At 44.6% G+C, this 20345-nt stretch overlaps 2 protein-coding genes and 1 pseudogene across 6 annotated transcripts; all 3 read left to right on the top strand.

Annotated features, from left to right (window-relative positions):
- Nucleotides 1-8524: 8524 nt before the first annotated feature.
- LOC120701896 (transcription termination factor MTERF2, chloroplastic-like) lies at nucleotides 8525-9793 on the top strand. The gene has a single exon (XM_039985702.1). It carries the CDS (start codon nucleotides 8525-8527, stop codon nucleotides 9791-9793), a length of 1269 nt encoding a protein of 422 aa, XP_039841636.1.
- Nucleotides 9794-11455: 1662 nt separating this feature from the next.
- Nucleotides 11456-14330, top strand: LOC120701895 (annotated as a pseudogene).
- Nucleotides 14331-16925: 2595 nt separating this feature from the next.
- On the top strand, nucleotides 16926-19786 carry LOC120703140 (transcription termination factor MTERF9, chloroplastic-like). Of its 5 annotated transcripts, none has more exons than XM_039987156.1 (3): nucleotides 16926-18180; nucleotides 18291-18359; nucleotides 19395-19786. In XM_039987156.1, exons 1-2 carry the CDS (start codon nucleotides 16995-16997, stop codon nucleotides 18335-18337), a joined length of 1233 nt encoding a protein of 410 aa, XP_039843090.1. In that variant the 5' UTR covers nucleotides 16926-16994; the 3' UTR covers nucleotides 18338-18359; nucleotides 19395-19786. The 5 variants fall into 5 exon arrangements, with proteins under 5 accessions (XP_039843090.1, XP_039843089.1, XP_039843087.1 ...); XM_039987155.1 differs by having other exon boundaries at nucleotides 19384-19786; XM_039987153.1 differs by having other exon boundaries at nucleotides 18291-19786.
- Nucleotides 19787-20345: the final 559 nt, after the last annotated feature.

Below are 20345 nucleotides of genomic sequence, written 5' to 3'. Positions count from 1 at the left end.
ATTGGACCGTACCAAGTTCTGAAGAAAGTCAGAGCCGTAGCATACCATCTGGAGCTACCGGAAGAAATGTCAGATATACACCCAGTGTTTCATGTCTCACAACTAAGAAGGTGTTTGAGGGTACCCGAGACAGAACACGTACCAGTAGAAGTAATAGATTTGCAGCCAGACCTGCGATACCAGGAAATACCGGTCAAGATCCTGGACACTGTCACTAGGAGGACAGGAAACTCCGAAGTACGGATTTGCAGAGTTCAGTGGAGCAGACACGGAGTAGAGGAAGCTACGTGGGAACGAGAAGATGCCCTGAAGAAAGAGTTTCCCCATCTGTTTAGGAGCCAGCCGAATCTCGAGGACGAGATTCATTTTAAGTGGGGTAGGTTTGTGATATCGCAAAAATTCTACCAAAATAAAACACGCGTTAAAAATAAATTTCAAAACTTTTTCATTTTTGAGCTCAATTAACCCTAAACCTTATTTCCCGCCCAGAAATTTTCGCCGTCTCGACACTTGATTTCAATTATCGTTCCATCTTCTCTTCTCCTCTTTCCGCTGACCGTACCCCTCCCTCTTTTCCTCCCTACCGTCACATCCCGCGCTGCTCGGCTGCCTGTCGCCCACGCGCGACCGCCGACCGCGAATCTCGCCGGCGTGCGCTCGCTCTCTCTCTTTCTCTCTTTCTCTATTTCTCTCCTTTTCTTTTTCCTTTCTTTTGTTTTTCCTTTTCCATTTTCTTTTCCCTCCCTCTCTCCTTTTCCCCTCTCCTCTCGACTCCGAGCGCCGCTCCGCTCGACGCCGCCCCCCCCCCACGGCGCCACCACCGGCCACCACCCTCACCCCTGCCAGCACCACCACCACGCCCCTTGCCTCCTTGACGCGCGCGCACACCCCTGCTCCCGGCCGCCTCCACGCGCACCACGCGGCCGCGCCACTCGCCGTGCCGGCCGCCGTGCCGCACACTGTGCCGCTCGCCACCGCCTATCCACGCGCCGCACCACGCGTTCCACGCGCTCCCCTGCTCGCCGCGCCGCCCGTCGTCAAGCTAGCTGCGCACAGCGCCCCGCCATCGCCGTCGGCCGCATGCGCGCTCACTGCTCCCACGTATACCACGCGCCCCTGCTCGCCGTGCCTTCCGCCGTCAGCACAGCGCCGCCTGCCCCGCTCACGCCTGCCCGAGCTACCCCATCACCCTGAGCCGGCCTCGCCGCTCGCGCGCCGCTCCACGACACGTGCAACCGGCCAAGCGCCATTAAAGGCGCTCCGACGAGCCCGCTGGCCGGCCACCGCCGCGTTCCACCCCTCCACCGCCTTCAGCGCCTATAAAAGGGCCCCAACGCCGCCCACCACACCACAACTCGCACCGCCGCCGCACAGCCCTCCTCGAGCTCTCTAGCGCCGCCGCCACCACCATAGCCACCGTGGGGAGCCGTCCACAGGCCGCCATCGCCCAAGATGAGCGGGGGAATCGAATCCCCAGGGCTCCCTCGTGCTTTTCCCCCAGCTCCGGGCCACCACTGAGCTCCACAATGGTGCCACCACGATCGCCGCCGCCCACCGCCGCTCGCCGCCGTGGCCAAGTCTCCACGGTCCATCTTCGCCCGAGCCGCGGTAGGGGAGCGGTCCCTCTCCCTTCCCTCTGTCTTTTCCCCCACTCCATAACCGCCCACGCGCCCCGAGCCGCCGGCCCAGGCCGCCGCCGGCAAGCTGCCCCCTCTCCCCTGTTTCTCGACGGGGAAGGGAGGAAGAAGGTTGATTTTTGCCAAAAAACCCCCTCCCCTTCCCTCTATTCTTTAAAGAGCCCTTCCACTCTTTTGCCTTTTTGCAAAAGAATCCCTGCCTTTTATTATATTCCAAAATAAATCCTTCTCCCATATAAACATATTTCTAAATAAACCTCTGAACTTTTTCAAAGTTACCCGGGTATTTTCTAAAATATCAATCAAGCCCCTGTCTTCTCAGAAATAATTACAAACAGGTCCCTGACTCCTTATTTAACCCCTAAACCTCTCTGTAACCTACCATTTCATGCGCCAAATAATCTCCGATCAACCTGAAACTTTACCATGCCATTTATAACATAGTTTTGGCCATGCCATTAGGAAGCCACCCAAAAATATTACTCCTATCTCCATATCTTAATTGTTTCTAATTTGAGCTCAACGATAAAACATTTATTTCTTTTTCTTGATTTTGTGTTTGTTTGTATACGTCGTAGATCACGGTGTGAACGAGGGAGAACCTGTCGATGAGCAATACTTTGAGCAAGTGAACAAGGACCAGTTCCATGATCCCGAACCCGAAGGACATCACCTCGATCAGGACTTCCCGGAAGGCTTTGAAAACGGCAAGTTCAATCCCATCCTTTGATGCATGTTATGTCCCAGTTTTATAAACACAATCTATTGGCCTATTTTACAAAATTGCATATGTTTTAACTGCTAAAAACATGGTTGGATAGCCACCACTTGATCTGTTACAACCATTCCTTGACCACCTAGATTAATGTCCGAATGAGTTTTGTTTGGACGTTAATCACTACTAGAATGCTTAGGACCTTAAACACGGTACAACTTGTTTTATAAAAAGAAAATGTGTGGGTGTGTGTGTGGGAAGGGAAAATGTGGAATTTCGAAAGATGATATTAGATGAGATGGATGGCACTTCTGTGTGAATTGCCGAACGGTGTGCTCGTGCCTGTGTGGCAGAGCAAGGAAGGGAGATATCCATCTTGTCACAACTAAGGACCGAGTTGGTGTGTCATCTCACCTAACTCTATTATAGTGCAAACCACTCGACCATTGTATGGGCAACGGCTTAGCATAAACCCCACTAGTTAGTCTGATAGCCATTAGGAGAGCTGAGAGCAACGGGTGATCAAGGAGAAGTGATTAACTCTGTGTGACTTATTCCCCGGTTAAAACCTCTGAGATAGGTCAATGACCCCTTGGTGGATCCCGTGATGGCTAGTTAGGTCTAGCTAAGGTGGCTAATGGCTTTGTTGGGATCTGTGCCGACACTAAGGTGATCAAGTTGCGGTACCCCGCTTGTGGGTAAAGTTGCACACCTCTGTAGAGTTAATAATATATTCGAATAGCCGTGCCGACGGTACTGGGCGAGTTACGGTGTGGTTACATAACTAGTGTTTCTTATGGGAATGGATGGGTTGGCGTGAGTTGTTTTGGAAAAGTGTCATGCAGTTGTGTCATGTGCTACGGCGGATGAGGAGTCCGGTAGCAACTTAAAACTTGGATCCAGTGTGGATCAACACTACGGGTTACTCGGTACAAGAAAATTTGCTTGAAAATCCTTTCTTTCAAATGAACCCCTACATAAAAATTAGCATTCCGCAAATTAAACCCTAGCCTTATCCTTGATTTACCATGTACATTATATTCTGTTTATACCCCTCTGTGGGTGTGGTTGGACTTGCTGAGTACGTTCGTACTCACCCCATTCTTAATTTTTACAGAGGAAGATCCAGACTTCATTCCCGAAGACGTTGAGTAGTGGTTCCGTCCTGCACCCAACCTTGCCTGTGGATAGGGTCACCCGCAGGAAGTTCCGTATGGCGCAAGACTCGGATGACCCCCTCTTCGTAGTTAATATTGTTGTGTGGGTGTTAGTTGTTATGCTCGTGATAGTGACGCTTCACTGCCCACTTCCGCGTAGAATTGTACGGTAATGTACCATCTGATGTAATAAAAGTGTTATCAGCCTCCTCGGACTGATATTGTATCACTTTTAAGTCTTCTCTCATGAGGGGACGCTTCAGTGGGCCTGGTGGGCTGGCTAGGGTTAGGGTTAAGGGGTTTGGTGGGCTAGGCTGGAATGAATAACATATTTGGGCTAGAGTGTTTTTCGGGTTATTCGAGTAGTTCGGGTACCGTGGCCTGATACCCGAATTACCCGTAGTAATTTCGGGTATCGTGAGTTGGAACCCGAATTAAGTTTCGGGTTTTCTGGGCTCGGGTTTTTTAGGTTCGGGCTGGGGTTTTTCGGGTTTGGATTCCGGGCTTCAGGTGTTTTGCCCACCCATAGACATTTTGATTCACTGTACCTGTACCGCTTCCTAATTTCTGCTAAAAAACATTTGCATGATAGCTCAGGTGTTTTGGTGCTGGAACATGTCTGTGAAAATGTTCTCTTTTCCCAAATAATTACCACTGCAGAATCACCTTGCTACTTTGAAGTCAGAAGTACTACTTTCATTTATCAAGCAAATTCAGTGATTATAGACTGAACGTTTACTCAGCTTTCAAATCTATTCCGAACATCTGGTAAAAGTGCTATGTTTAGTTATTGGGCCTTTTGCGATGATTTGACTGCCAGTAGCCCGAGCGACTCTTAACATTTGCCCCCCCCCCCAACCCTTTCTCTTGTTTTCTTTCCATGAAGGCCTATTAAAGGCTCGTTTGGCACCGCTCCGCTCGAGATGCTTCAGCTTCGCGCTACAGTATGCTACAGTAGTACTGAAGCCTGAGTGGAGAAGCTGGCGAAGCTAGGAATCGTGGCTTCGCCGGCTTCACACTACAATATGCTACAGTAGTACTACAGTGAACGGAGTAGGTGAAGTCAAAACTGCGCCAAACGAGCCCTAAGCTTTTCCTCTTCTTCCGTTGCAGCATGCAGTGGACTTTGCTGCGGCCTACGGCCACGAGTTAACTGCTCGCTATCATGAGGATGATTGGGTGCTACCTTTTACTTAAACGATGTTTGTTTTCACATGGCTAAAGTTTAGTTCTCACATCAAGAAAAATATTGCTATTTAGAAGTATTAAATAAAATCTAACTATGAAAAAGAATCTTAATATATCAAGAACACCCTCATAACATAAGCAACAAAAGAGATTTTGTCCAGCAAGATCTGAAAACCAAAAGGAGACCGGCAAAAGATAGAGTGTTGTTGGGGACGCCACCTTCGGCCAGATCGCCCAAGGGTGAACCTGCGAAGCACCAAGCCCAGATCAAGTCGTGAGGCCAGGCGAAGGCCACCAGGGTGCAAAGACGCAACGAGCTTCGGCGGAACGCCGAAGATGGGTGCAGGCAGGCGCGAAGACAAGCGAGGGGGCCATACCCGAGCGAAGAGGCGTTATCTCGAAGACCCTAGTAGCGAAGCTCGCGTGATGATCTGGGAATGAGGAAGGCTGCTGAGGTGTACCACACTCAGCGGGGAGGGGGAATTTACCATATGCCCGGACCGAGCTGGGGCTCGGTTGGCTAGCTCAGCTGGGGCTGGGCAAGCCCACCCGCGTTCGACGCCGGCCGGGCGCGGGTGCTCCACTCCTTCTTACAAGATACGCCAGAGCTCCTGGCAGATTTCAAAAAAGAAAAAAAATATTACCGTTGTAAGGGTTATATAATGTAATTAGCCAAAGGTAGGTGAACTGCCTCTATAAATACTGGTGTAATTGTCGGTGATGGAATATTGAATACAGAATTTGTGGCTTCCCGGGTCCCTTTGGCAAAGGGGGCCTCTTCCATCGGGAGTAAGGGCCTCTTTGGGAGGACTTCGAGCGGCTCCGCCTCCACTGCACAAACCATTGTAGCAGCACTGTTCATAGAAGCCATTTTATCTCTCCTCTCCTCCTCTCTCACTGACACAGTGACGTTGTTCACCCAAGCCTAGAGCTGGGTTTTGGTGGTTCTCCGGCTCCGTGCTATAGTGGCGCTTCAGCGCCGGAGTCGGAGCCGGCGGGAGCCCTCCCAAACAGGGCCTAAGTGTGTCCCGACTCTTAAGCTGTTGTGATGTTAGCTCATTCCGGAGACATTCTCCACCAACAAGTGTGTTGCCCCCATACGGTTGAGTGTGTTAGATTTTTATCTTAATCTTTAGTTATAGACTTGCATTATGTGGTGTTTGCACTTGGAATTATGTTTTAGCCAATAAGTTTTCGGACCAATTTAAATTATTCTTAAACATTTTCCCAAAAAATTTTAATATTTTGGAACATTCTAAAGTGCTTCCAAAACTTTTTAGGACAACCGAAAATTTTTCAGAACACTTTGAACTGCTACGCTTGAAACATTCTAAAGTGTTTGGTAAACATTTGGTCGGAATTTTTTGCTAAATATTTTTTCATTACAGTGTGAACTATTTTTGAAACAAACCTAAAATGACTCAAAAAATCGGAACATTCTGAAATGTTTACTAACATCTCGAAATGTGCAAAACATTTTCTAGGAACTTTTTGGCCCACAATTTTTCCGACACATTTAATATTCTGAAACATTCAAAAGTGTCTCCAAAACTTTTTAAGACAAATGAAAAATTTCTAGAATATTTTGATTTGTTTTCAAAAATATCTGTAATGCTGGAAGCATTCTAAAGTGTTTGGTAAACATTTGGTGGAAACTTTGTTGCTAGTCAAAATTGGCAAATATTGTGGCCGGCCGGTGAGACCGATCTAGCATGTGTAATCCAAGTAGATTTAGATTTATATTAGGAATCTTTTTGTAAATAAATCAACTCGTGAATGGGTATGTCTTCCCTATCTATAAATATGAAGGCTAAGGCGGATCGAGGGTTAACCATGATCAAATCAATACAATTTGCCACTTTATTTTTCATCTCTCCAATTCTAGCTTTTCCAACCCTAATTCTGCTCTTCCTTCGTCTCTACGACATTTGAGGGCGTTCTGAGTGGCCTGCCAATCTCAGAATAACTCTAACTCCATTGCTTCGATGGGTCCCTCCGGGGCTAATATTTCTAGGTCTACGCAGTCTTCCAGAAGAAACCAATCTGACTGGTTCGTTCAACCAGTTTGACTGGTCGACGCAGACGGGCTGCAACAAATGATCAATTGCGATCCGCGCATTCTAGCGCTTTTGCGTGTTGACCAGATTTGCGTCAACAAACTTTTCGCTAAAGATTTTTTTCAGAACACTGTGAAATGTCTTTTAAACAAACCTGAAATGTTCAAAAAATTGGAACATTTTGAAATGTTTACTAACATTTCGAAATATGCAAAACATTTTTTAGAAACTTTTTGGCCAACATTTTTCTGACCAATCAAACATTTTTTAAAATTCTATTTTCAAAACTTTTTAGGACAAATGAAAATTTTTCAATACTTTGATTTTTTTCAAAAAAATCTGTAATACTTGAAACATTATAAAGTGCTTGGTAAAATATTTTGTGGAACATTTTTCTGGAACATTGTGAAATGTTTTTCAAACAAATCTGAAACGACTCAAAACCTTGAAATATTCTGAAATATTTATTAACATTTCGAAACGTTTACTCAACAAAAAATCAAAAGTTGATTCTTTAGCAAAAGAATTTAATTCATGGATGAGTAGTTAAATGGGTGAAGAAAAAGAAGGCGATTCCATCATCAGTTTGCTTTGCTTGCCTGTGATACTCATAACAGGGTGACAGGCAAACGTGCTTAATGGGTGAAGAAAGAAAGGAAGAAACTAATTAGCCTTTTGGGCTTCAGTTTAATGGGCCTCTAATCCGCGCGGTGCCCACGTGTCGGCTGGTTCTGCGATGGAAACAAAACTAATCGCATGAAGTTATAAATAAACCTCCACTAAACTTCAGAAGTTATAAATAGACTTCCCATAAACTTCAGAGATGTTAGGCACAGATTGGAAGACCACAAACACTTATCACCAGCGGAAGAACTCTGGACAAGCGGCCAACCAAGACCCTGTTTTGCATTCATTCAACTTCTCTTGAAATATTTGGTGAATCAATTTTTCTGGTCAAGCTGAATCTGTTTTGAAAACCGTTTGATAAAAAGCTTCTTCAGGATAAAACTGGATGAAGCCTATGTTCTTTGGCTTGACCCGGCTAGTTCAAAAAAGCCGTTTCGTATAGCTTCATGTGTCCATCAAGCTATACCAAATGGGTGAAGTACCCATACCATGCTCCTATCAATGTCATCAACTAATTTTTTGGCATTAATCCAACAAAGTACCCATACCATATTCCTATCAGTGTCATCAACTAATTTCTGGCATTAATCCAAATAAGGCCCTGTTTAGTAACCAAAAAATTTTCTACAATACTCGTCACATCGAATGTTCGGACACATACATAGAGTATTAAATGCAGTTAAAAAATTAATTACACAGTCTAACTGATTAGCACGAGATAATCTTGTAAGACTAATTAGTCCATGATTGGATATTATTTGTCAAGTAACAACGAAATGTGCTATAATACTTACCCAACAACTTTTCACCAACTAAACAGGGCCGAATTTCACTGAAATCATTCGATTTGAACTTCAAATTAAGATGACGCGAAAGTTTGCTGATCAAATAAGCTTTTTTCTTCTGAAAGCTAGCTGATCAAATAAGCTGGAAAAGTAAAGAACAAAAAAAAAACGAATAGCAGCTGGGAAAAAAGAGCGTCTTTTTCCACGGGAAAAGAAACCAAAAGAAAATGGTTGGGACCGGGCTTCCCTTGCCCAGTTGCCCCTGACGCGGACCGACTGGCTCCTCTCCGTCTCAACTGGGGAAAGCCGCCGAATCGGGGGGAATCGACGCGCAGCCGCCTCCACCTCCGGCGCCGCCATGCTGCTCCTCCGCAGGCACCTCCTCCCTCTCCACCGCGCGGCTTCCTCGCTCCCTTCCCCCATCTACCAACGCGCCTGGCTCCTCTCCACCTCCACCTCGGCCTCCACCGCCCCGTTCTCCCTCGAGGACTACCTCGTCGCCGCCTGCGGCCTCCACCCAGCTCAAGCCCTCAAGACGGCTAAGAAGGCGTTCGATGAAGCATCCAAACTTTGTAACAAGAAGGCATTCGAGGAGCTATGCTGGTCCCGCCTCAAATCCACCTCCAACCCCGACGCCATCCTCGCCCTGCTCTCCGGCGTCGGCCTCTCCAGCGCCGACATCGCCGCAGTCGTCGTCGCGGACCCGTTGCTCCTGCGCGCCTCCCCCAAGAACATTGGCCCCCGCCTTCATGCTCTCCGCGACCGCCTCGGCCTGTCCAACCTCCAGATCGCTCGCTTCCTCCTTGTAGGCTCACGCGCCCTCCGCAGCCGCGGCTGCGACGTCGTTCCAAGGCTCGAGTTTTTCATCTCTCTATTCGGTTCATTTGAACAGCTCCTCGCGATATTGAAGAAGAGTGATAGCATTCTGCAGGCGGATGTTGAAAGGGTTATCAATCCTAATATCGCGTTGCTTCGTCAGTGGGGCTTAAGTGTTCGAGATATTGCCCAGCTGTGTTCAAACAACTCGTGGGTGCTTACCTATAGCCTGGAGCGCGTCAAGGAATTCTTGCTGCGCGCGGAAGAGCTTGGGGTGCCCCGCAGCTCGCGAAGTTTCAAGTATGCGGTGTCCGTCGTCTCAAATATCAACAAAGAAAAGGCTGCTTCCAAACTTAAGTTTTTGAAGAGTACTCTTGGTTGCTCTGAGAGTGAAGTTGCAATTGCAGTGTCCAAGATGCCAAGTATTCTGCCATTCTCTGAGGAGATCCTTCTCCGCAAGATTCAGTTCTTGATCAAAGAGGTTGGAATGAAACCTCAGCACATTGTTGAAAGGCCTGTCCTGTTAGCACACAGCCTGGAGAAGCGACTAATGCCCCGGCATTGTGTCATGAAGGTCCTGCAGGCAAAGGGATTGCTGAGTAGTAAAATGGGCTTTTACTCATTCGCTCAAATTGGAGAGAAGACTTTCAAATTGAAGTACATTGACTGTCACAAGGACTCTGTTCCTGGGCTTGCAGATGCTTATGCTGCAGCTAGTGCTGGTGTTGTGCCCTCTGGAATCAAATTTGAACATCTTAAAATATTCCAATCCTTTTTGTTCGATGATGCAAGTGCTACTCACGCTCATTAGCAGCTGGCGATGGTGAAGGCATTCTCAATTCTTCTTTCTGCGGTAGAACAACTGGTGACCTCTGACCACTCATCATCCATGTTTAAGTTATGGTTGTCTATTATTCTGTCAAAGAGTTGATTGGCTTATTCTGGAGCTTTACTGCACGTGTTTGTTAGTCGCTTTTTCTGTCTAGCGCATGGCTGAAGATTATCCTTAACTGAGGTGTTCATCTGTGGATAGGCCCTTGTCCTAGCACCTGATCTAGTTGGAATTTGTTAGCACTGGCTTTCGCTTTTTCTCTAACCGTGTTTGCTCAATATGTTTCATTTCTACTGACATTTTATAGCGCTCACTGATACTTATTTGTTCCCTAGTTCGTTTTGAGAGGATGTGTTATGTTTGCTCTACTGATGTTTACATTGCACTTCCAAACTGAGCAATAGCTCAGTGGTGGGCTTGTTGTAGTTGTGCCCACCGACCAGGTTCGAACCTTGATATTGCACCCCAAAAAAAAAAACTCTCCGTGCTTGCTGGCTTGTGGCTGTGGTGCGTTTCTGTTCTCGCCGGCCTGGGTAACTGTACACGCCAGCCCAAGTTCGGGTTGGCCCATATGGGCATGGGTCCGGGTTTAGGCGATTTCTCGGCCGGGATCATACGGTCCCTTCTTATTGCAATGTCGTGGGGGCAGTTCTTCACCCACCGATCGAGTGTTTTTATGTTTACATTGCACTTAGTGAGGCTGTACTATTACTTAAGTGGCTAGAATTGGTATTGAGAAGAAACAATTGTTTAAACCAAGTGTTGTTGCCACCAATCATTCTTGATTTCTAAGAACTGTTTGGTTCCATGGACCTCTGCCCTGTGATTTTGAGAAGTGGTGGTTTCTGTCAAAATATTTGCACTTCTACAGCCTGTGTGCATGATGATAAAATGCATAGTACTATTTGTACGGATTTTCTTACCATTTACAACATGCCTTACTATGCCTTCTAGTTTTATGGGCAGGTCACGCGATGTGTGCAAGAAATTATTGAGGTGTTTCCTAAGCAGGAACACAAAAGGCCGCTGTAACCACCGGTGCTCTCTGGGTTTGAGTTGCATCTGAAATAACAGTCCCCTAGAGGGCTCCTCCTTTACTGTATGATTAGTAAAGTGTGGTTGCCGTGATGCCGTCCAAAGTTTTGATCTATTTTCGACAACTCATGTACAGAAGCAGCAGACCAGAGAGGCCAAGCGCATGCGTGAATCTTGCACGGCATGTGTGTAACGAGAATAGATATCCATATCTAAATAGAATAGTGTATGCTTATTGTAAGTTAAGGCCATAAAACATGTTTGCATCTTTGTCATCATCATCATTTATTCGAAAGATTTTTTTTGACGAGCATTTATTCGAAAGATAGGAGTACCTGTTGTATAGTAGTAGCTTTTTGATTGGTAGTTGTCGTATCCCATTGTGTAAAATATTCATTATAGATTGATCTTTATGAAAAATTCATATGTGATCTGTTTCCTTTGCCGCATCCTGGTGACCCGTAAAATTTAACAGTTCAAAATGCAGTTCTGGTCCTCCTTAAAGTAGAGGTCAAATCAAATTAAGTTTTCATTCATCCAAAATCTGATGTCCCCCTTGCAAAATGCATCGCACCATCACTAGTCATCGCAACGCGCTGTGATTGATGGGACCAGAGGGCCGTGATCCTGTGGACGCTTGACCTAGCGGAGCGGGACGCAGTGCTTGCCAACGAGGCGGCCAAGAAGTGGCAGCCTGGGAACCGCCTGCTTGTCGAGATCGCGTGCACACGCGGTTCCGAGCAGCTCTTCACCGTCAGGCAGGCGTACCACGAGCGCTTCAAGCGCTCGCTGGAGGAGGACATCGCTGCGCACGTCAAAGGGGACTTCCGCAAGGTGATGTGTTTCTCTCATTTCTTGTAGTGCCTCCAGAATTAACCTCAATATTTTGATTTGATACATGTGTGCTAGTGATTGGAACAGTATTGTTGATACCTTCTAATCTTCGAAGGATATCTGAATGTGGACTGGACCTTTGATTTGTTAATTTTTATATCTCAAATGTTGATTTAAATCATGTATTTATCGTAAGTGTCGATGTGTGATATTGATCAGTTCTGTTCTGAAGTTGATAGAGATTGTTAAATCACATGCATGCTTATGATATTGACTTTTGGCCCGCAATGTAATGAAATATTAAATAGGTTTGTGGATCCAAAATGTTCGTTAATGAGATTGGTAGTTGTCGTATCCCTTATAGATTGGTCTTTATGAAAAATTCATATACCATCTGTTTCCTCTGTCGCATCCTGGTGTAAAATTTAGCATTCCAACATGCAGTTCTGGTCCTCCTTAAAGCAGAGATCAAATCAAATTCAGTTTTCATTCATCCAAAATCTGATGCCCCCCTTGCCCTGTCATTTCCTCATTTTGTTTGTGTCACTCTTAAAATAAGGTTACATATGCAAGACTTAATTTGTTCAGGTTTGCTGGTTTAAAGGATGGCTCACTTATTGTCATTTTAGTTTTTGGCAACCTTATTCTAGTTTCACTAGCTCCCTGAGCTTTCGACGATAGGGAACACAGTGCAAAAAAGGAAACATTGCCAAATTCTGTGATCTGACCTTTGCTTTATTCTTCATTTCAGCTGTTGGTGCCACTTGTAACTTTGTAAGTGCATACCTCTATGATGGACCAGAGGTCAACACAAGGTTGGCACACTCAGAAGCCAAAATACTTCATGAGAAGATCCAACACAAGTCTTACAGTGATGATGAGAGCATCAGACTCCTCACCACTAGGAGCAAAGCTCAGCTGCTTGCTACATTCAATTATTACAATGATTCATTTGGCCACCCAATCAACAAGGTGCATACATATCTAATAAACTTATGTTTTTTTTTGCTGTATAAAATGATACAGGAAGTGACCAACTTGTTATTTACAATTTGCAATACCTATTTGTGCTTCTGCATTGCACTACAGTTGAATCTGATTATGCAGTTGTGGAATGAGTAAGGTGCATCTACGGTTGCGTTTTGTCCCTCATTTACTTGTATCACAACCCACAATAATACAAATCACCCATTCGTACTCTGATGGAAAATAATAAGCTGTTGCTCATGCCTTCTTTTGCCGATACGACTCTGTTCTTATACTGTTTATTCATTCACCCAATTAGAAAGGAGCATGTGTAACATTTGGAAAGCTGTTTACTCATTTTTGTTCCTACACCCTTCAAGATCTGCCTTGTCCAATAGTTAGTGTTCAGCCCATGTTGCTTATGTGTGGATTGGTTGCATCCGTTATGACAGATACATTTTGTTGATCTATTTCCATTTGCAGCTTGTTCTGTTTCGTTCTTGGGACAGAAATTTCATGATGCTCTGGCAATTCTATCCATGTTCAGAACTATGTAGGACTATAGGTCAAATTTCTTTCTAGATCATTTAACATTTTAAGATTTCCTTAGTCTTTTTAAGAGAATGAGTTACATATTCTTGTGATATGCATGCCATATCTTGACTATATTGATTCACAGTACCGCTTCCTAATTTCTGCTAAAAAACATTTGCATGATAGCTCAGGTGTTTTGGTGCTGGAACATGTCTATGAAAATGTTCTCTTTTCCCAAATAACTACCACTGCAGAATCACCTTGCCACTGTAAGTCAGAAGTACTACTTTTATCAAACAAATTCAGTGATTATAGACTGAAAGTTTACTCGGCTTTCAAATCTATTCAGAACATCTGGTAAAAGTGCTATGTTCAGTTTGATGTTTTGCTGGTTTTAGAGTTTCAGTTCTGGACACTAGCTGCATGTATCATTTGCATGACCTAGCATACTACAAATATCACTACGCAGATCTGCTAGTGTTCTCAGCAAAAATATTCGCATGATTCACTACCGACTTTCTTGCAAATTACTCATTGAGACCTGCTTCCTAATAAGCTCTGTGATCCACAGGATCTGAAGGCTGATCCCAAGGATGAGTACCTCAAGATGCTGCGAGCGATCATCCGGTGCTTCACCTGCCCTGACAGGTACTTCGAGAAGGTTGCCAGGCAGGCCATCGCGGGGCTAGGCACAGACGAGAGCTCCCTGACCTGGGTCATCACCACCCGTGCGGAGGTGCACCTGAAGTTGATCAAGGAGGCGTACCAGAAGAGGAACAGCATGCCACTGGAGCGCACCGTCGTGGGGGACACCTCCGGCAACTACGAGAACATGCTCCTCACGCTCCTGGGGCTGGAGTAATCTGCGCTCGCATGTCGCACTGTCGCTGCTCGGTTCCGTGCCGTGTCATTTGTGATCTGATCGGGTAATAAACCTAGTATGCGCTGCTGTAAGTCGGACGTGAGGCTGTTTCTTCAGTGCTGGTACTGTCGCTGCATCTTTGAGTGTGTTAGTTTTTTATCTTAATCTTTAGTTCTAGACTTGCATTATGTGGTTTTGCGCTAGGAGTTGTGTTAGGTTTTGTCAAATTGCTGAAATTCTAATGAACGTATCTTTCATTGCTTAGTGGAAAATATTTTCTGGGAACTTTTTGGCCAATTTTTTTTGGATCAATTTAAATTGTTCCCAAACATTTTCCCAAAATTTTTTAATATCCCGGAACATTCTAAAGTGCTTCCAAACTTTTTGGGACAACCGAAAATTTTTCAGAACACTTTGAATTGTTACGCTTGAAACATTCTAAAGTGTTTGGTAAATATTTGGTGGGAACTTTTTACTAAATATTTTTTCATTACAATACGAACTATTTTTCAAACAAACCTAAAATAACTCAAAAACTTGGAATATTATGAAATGTTTACTAACATCTCGAAATGTGCAAAACATTTTTCTGGGAAATTTTTGGCCAACAATTTTTCCGGCACATTTAAGTTGTTCCCAAATATTTTCTAAAAATTTGTAATATCCTGGAACATTCTAAAGTGTCTCCAAAACTTTTTAAGACAAATGAAAAATTTCTAAAAAGTTGTATTTGTGTTCTAAAAATTTGTAATGCTTGAAGCATTCTAAAGTATTTGGTAAACATTTGGTGGAAACTTTGTTGACAGTTAAAATTGGAAAAATATTGAGGCCGGTCGGTCAAATTGTATTAGGAATTTTTTTTGTAAATCGACTCGTGAAGGGGTAAGTCTCTCCCTCCCGCCTCCACCCACCACACACACACACACTAAGGCCGATTGAGGGTTAACCACGATCGAATCAATACAATTTGCCTCTTTATTTTTCATCTCTCCAACCCTAGTTTTCCAAACCTAATTCTGTTCATCCTGTGTCTCTACTGCATTTGAGGGCGTTCTAAGTGGCTTGCTGATCTCAGAGCAACTCTAGCTTTATTAGTTCCGACGGGTCCCTCCGGAGCTCTAGCTTCATTAGTTCCGACGGGTCCCTCCGGAGCTCGTGTTTCTGGGTCTACACAGTCTTCTTGAAGAAATCGGTCTGACCAGTCCGTTAAAATGGTTTGACCGGTCGGCCCAGAGGTGCTGCAGGAAACGATCAATTGTGATCCGCGCATTGTAGCGCTTTCACGTGTTGACCAGATTTGTATCAAGAAAAAGTTTTTTATTCAAAACACCGTGAAATGTTTTTTAAACAAACCTAAAATGACTCAAAAAAATCCGAACATTTTGAAATGTTTACTAACATTTAAAAATGTGTAAAACATTTTTCGGAAACTTTTTGGCCAAAAATTTTTCGGACCAATTTAAATTGTTCTCAAACGTTGTTTAAATTTTTTTTGATATCCTGGAGCATTCTAAAATGTTTCCAAAATTTTTTAGGACAAATGCTAATTTTTCAATACTTTGATTTTTTTTCCAGAAAAAATCTGCAATACTTGAAACATTCTAAAGTATTTGGTAAATATTTGATGGGAACTTTTTGCTAAACATTTTTCCGGAACACTGTAAAGTCATTTCAAGCAAATCTGAAATGACTCAAAAAGTCGAACTATTCTGAAATATTTATTAACATTTCGAAATGTTTACTCAACGAAAGATCAAAAGTTGATTCTTTTGCAGAAGAATTTAATTCATGGATGAGTAGTTAATGGGTGAAGAGAAAGAAGGCGATTCCATCATCAGTTTGCTTTGCTTGCTTGTGATTGATACTCATAACAGGGTGATAGGCAAGCGTGCTTAATGGATGAAGAAAGAAAGGAAGAAACTAATTAGACTTTTGGGCTTCAGTTTAATGGGGCTCTAATCCGCACAGTGCCCACGTGTCGGCTGGTTCTGCGATGGAAACAAAACTAATCGTATAAAGTTATAAATAGGCCTCCACTAAACTTCAGAGATGTTATGCATAGATTGGAAGATGACAAACACTTATCACCAGCTGAAGAACTCTGGCCAAGCGCCCAACCAAGACCCCGTTTTGCATAGGTTCAACTTCTCTTGAAATATTTGGTAAAGCGATTTCTCTAGTGAAGTTGAAACTGTTTTGAAAAATATTTAATAAAAAGCTTTTTTTTTTGATAAAACTGGATAAAGCCATGCCTTTTTGGCTTGACCTCGCTATTTCAAAAAAGCCGCTTCGTATAGCTTCATGTGCTCATCAAGCTGTTCCAAATGGGCGAAGTACCCATACCATGTTTCTATCAGTGTCATCAACTAATTTGTTGGCATTAATCCAAATAATTTCACTGAAATCGTTCGATTCCAAGTTCAAATTAAGATGATGTGAAAGTCGCTGATCAAATAAGCTGGAAAAGAAAAGAACAAAAAAAAACGAATAGCAGCTGGGAAGAAAAGAGCGTCTTTTTGCCACGGGAAAAGAAACCCAACCCTTGCCCAGTTGCACCTGACGCGGGCCGACCGGATCCGTAGCACACTTAGTATAAACTTTGATTAATAATTAAGAGTACTAAATGAAATTACTTTGCAAAACTAACTCCACAATCCCTGCACTACTTCGTGAGACGAATTTAATGAAGCCTTTGACCGCACGATTAGAAAATGGTTACTGTAGCATTACTATAGCCAATCACGGATTTTTCTAGCTCATTAGATTTATCGTGCAAAATTGTATTCATCTGTGAAAAGTTTTGCAAATAGATTTCGTTTAGACCTCTACGCATAAAAGATTCTGTGGTCACTGTTCATAGCACAGATGAACCAAAACGGGGCCTCAGCTGGGGAAAACCGCCGAACCGGGGGGAATCGATGCGCAACCGCCTCGGCGTCCGCCGCCGCCATGCTGCTCCTCCGCAGGCACCTCCTCCCTCTCCACCGCGCGGCCTCCTCGCTCCCTTCCCCCATCTACCACCGCGCCTGGCTCCTCTCCACCTCCGCCTCGGCCTCGGCCTCGGCCTCCACCGCCCCGTTCTCCCTCGAGGACTACCTCGTCGCCGCCTGCGGCCTCCACCCAGCTCAAGCCCTCAAGACGGCTAAGAAGGCGTTGGATGAAGCATCCAAACAAGGTAACAAGAAGGCATTCGAGGACCTATGCTGGTCCCGCCTCAAATCCGCCTCCAACCCCGACGCCATCCTCGCCCTGCTCTCCGGCGTCGGCCTCTCCAGCGCCGACATCGCCGAAGTCGTCGTCGCGGACCCGCTGATCCTCCGCGCCTCGCCCAAGAACGTCGGGCCCCGCCTTCATGCTCTCCGTGACCGCCTCGGTCTGCCCACTCCCCAGATCGCTCGCTTCCTCGTGGTCGGCTCACGCGCCCTCCGCAGCTGCGACGTCGGTCCAAAGCTCGAGTTCTTCATCTCTTTCTTCGGTTCATTTGAACATATCTTCGCGATCATCAAGAAGAGTGACCGCATTCTACACTCGGATGTTGGAAGTGTTATCAATCCTAATATCGCGCTGCTTCGTCAGTGGGGCTTAAGTGTTCGAGATATTGCCCAGCTGTGTTCACACAACTCGTGGGTGCTTACCTATAGCCTGGAGCGCGTCAAGGAATTATTGCTGCGCGCGGAAGAGCTTGGGGTGCCTCGCAGCTCGCGAAGTTTCAAGTTTGCGGTTTTAGCTGTCTCAAATATCACCAAAGAAAAGGCTACTTCCAAGCTTAAGTTTTTGAATAGTACTCTTGGTTGCTCCGAGAGTGAAGTTGCAATTGCAGTGTCCAAGATGCCAAGTATTCTGCCATTGTCTGAGGAGCTCCTTCTCCGCAAGATTCAGTTCTTGATCAACGAGGTTGGAATGAAACCTCAGCACATTGTTGAAAGACCTGCCCTGTTAGCACACAGCCTGGAGAAGCGGCTAGTGCCCCGGCATTGTGTCATGAAGGTCCTGCAGGCAAAGGGATTGCTGAGTAGTAAAGTGGGCCTTTTCACATTAGCTCAAATTGGAGAGGAGACTTTCAAATTGAAGTACATCGACTGTCACAAGGACTCTGTTCCTGGGCTTGCAGATGCTTATGCCGCAGCTAGTGCTGGTGTTGTGCCCTCTGGAATCAAATTTGAACATCTTGAAATATTCCAATCCTTTTTGTTCAATGGTGTAAGCGCAACTGACGCTCATTAGCATCTGGCAATATTGGTGCAGGCGTTCTCAATTCTTCTTTCTGCGGCAGAACAACTAGTGATCTCTGACTGCTCATCGTCCATGTTTAAGGTATGGTTGTCTATTATTCTGTCAAAGAGCTGGTTGGCTTATTCTGGAGCCTTACTGCACGTGTTCGTTAGTCGCTTCTGTCTAGCGCATGGCTGAATATTATCCTTAACTGAGGTGTTCATCTGTGGATAGGCCCTCGTCCTTGCTAGGGGTGGTAAAGGGCCTAAGATTTTGAATTAGAAAATCTAAAGGCCGGGCCCTAAAAGGGCTGGGCTCTAATCTTATACAATTTTGAACTAAAAAATTTAAGAGCCTTGTTGGGCTGTGAGAGCCACTAGGGCCATGGCCCATTACCACCTCTAGTCCTAGCACCTGATCTAGTTGGAATTTGATAGCACTAGCTTTCGCTTTTTCTCTAACCGTGTTTGTCATTTCTACTGACATTTTACAGTGCTCACTGATAATTATTTGTTGCATAATTCGTTTTTAGAGGAATGTGTTATGTTTGTTCTACTGATGTTTACAATGCACTTGCAAACTGAGCAATTGCTCAATGGTGGGCTCATTGTGGTCATGCCCACCGACCAGGTTCGAACCCTGGTATTGCACCGAAAAGAAATTCTCCGGGCTTGCTGGCATGTGGTTGTGGTGCGTTTCCGTGCTCGCCGGCCTGGGTAATGGTGTATGTCAGCCCAAGTTCGGTTTGGCCCATATAGGCATGGATCCGGATTCAGGGGATTTCTCGGCCGGGATCATACGGTACCTTCTTATTGCAATACCGTAGGCAGTTCACCCACCGGAGAGTGTTTTTATGTTTACATTGCACTTACTGAGGCTTGACTATTACTTACAGTGGCTAGATTTGGTACTGAGAAGAAACAATTGTTTAAACCAAGTTTCGTGGCCACCAATACATTCTTAAGAACTGTTTGGTTCCGTGGACCTCTGCCCTGTGATTTTGAGAAGTGGGGGTTTCTGTCACAATATTTGCGCTTCTACAGCCTGCATGCATGATGATAAGATACATAGTACTATTTATATGGATTTTCTTACCAGTTACAACTTGTCACACTATACATTCTAGTTTTATGGCAGGTCACGCGATGTGTGCCAGAAATTATTGAGGTGTTTTCTAAGCAGGATCACAAAAGGCCGCAGTAACCATAGGTGCTCTGTGTTTGAGTTGCATCTGAAATACCAGGCCCTGGAGAGCTGCTTCTTCACTGTATGATTACTGAAGTGTGGTTGCCGTGATATTGTCAAAAGTTTCGATCTATTTTCGTCAACTCATGTGCAGAAGCAGACCAGACAGGCCAAGCGCAGGCGTGAATCTTGCACGGCATGTGTGTAACAAGTATAGATATGTGTATCTAAATAGAATAGCGTGTGCTCATTCCAAGTTAAGGCCGTAAAACATGTTTGCATCTTGTCATCGTCATCATCATCATTTATTCGAAAGATTTTTTTTGAGGAAGATTTATTCTTAAGATAGGAGTACCAGTTTTGTATAGTGCTAGCTTTTTGCTCGGCTCCTTCAAAAAAAAAAACTTTTTGCTCGGCCAGCCAGTGGCCCATGTGATGCTTGCAGACATGGCCAGCAGGAGTCGAAGATGATGTCCGCTACGCTTGAGCCTCGGGGTTCTTGGGCCTGTACTGATAGTCCGCTGCCTCCTCCCGACGTGGGCCGACTCTTTCCTTTTTTACATCCAGACAATGCAGCTCGGGTTGTTCTTTCAGCCCAATTATTCGTTTCGTTCATATATCACATTCTATATTTCATTTAAGAACAAATATTTTGTTTCGGTTTAGTAATATATCTTCTCAAATAGGCTAGCAATACACATTTATTTTATGCTATTTTTTCTTCCAATTGAAGTCATAGTATTAACTTCTAAACATTTTTTTAGTGGAACATTTTATTTATCATAAATCTGAAAAAAATATCTTGAATATAGAACATCTGCTCCTAATTCTTAAGAAAACATTTGACATTCACAAAAATTGTCATAGCCAAAATTTGGCCTCATTTTGATGATCTTATATCAT

Source organism: Panicum virgatum, chromosome 4K (assembly GCF_016808335.1).
Source record: "Panicum virgatum strain AP13 chromosome 4K, P.virgatum_v5, whole genome shotgun sequence".
NCBI lineage: Eukaryota > Viridiplantae > Streptophyta > Magnoliopsida > Poales > Poaceae > Panicum > Panicum virgatum.
The sequence above is the reverse complement of the archived record's forward strand: the minus strand, read 5'-3'. Positions and strand labels throughout refer to the sequence as shown.

Coding starts and splice junctions, on each gene's coding strand:
- LOC120701896 (XM_039985702.1), top strand. CDS start 8,525: ATGCTGCTCCTCCGCAGGCACCTCCTCCCTCTCCACCGCGCGGCTTCC.
- LOC120703140 (XM_039987152.1), top strand. CDS start 16,995: ATGCTGCTCCTCCGCAGGCACCTCCTCCCTCTCCACCGCGCGGCCTCC.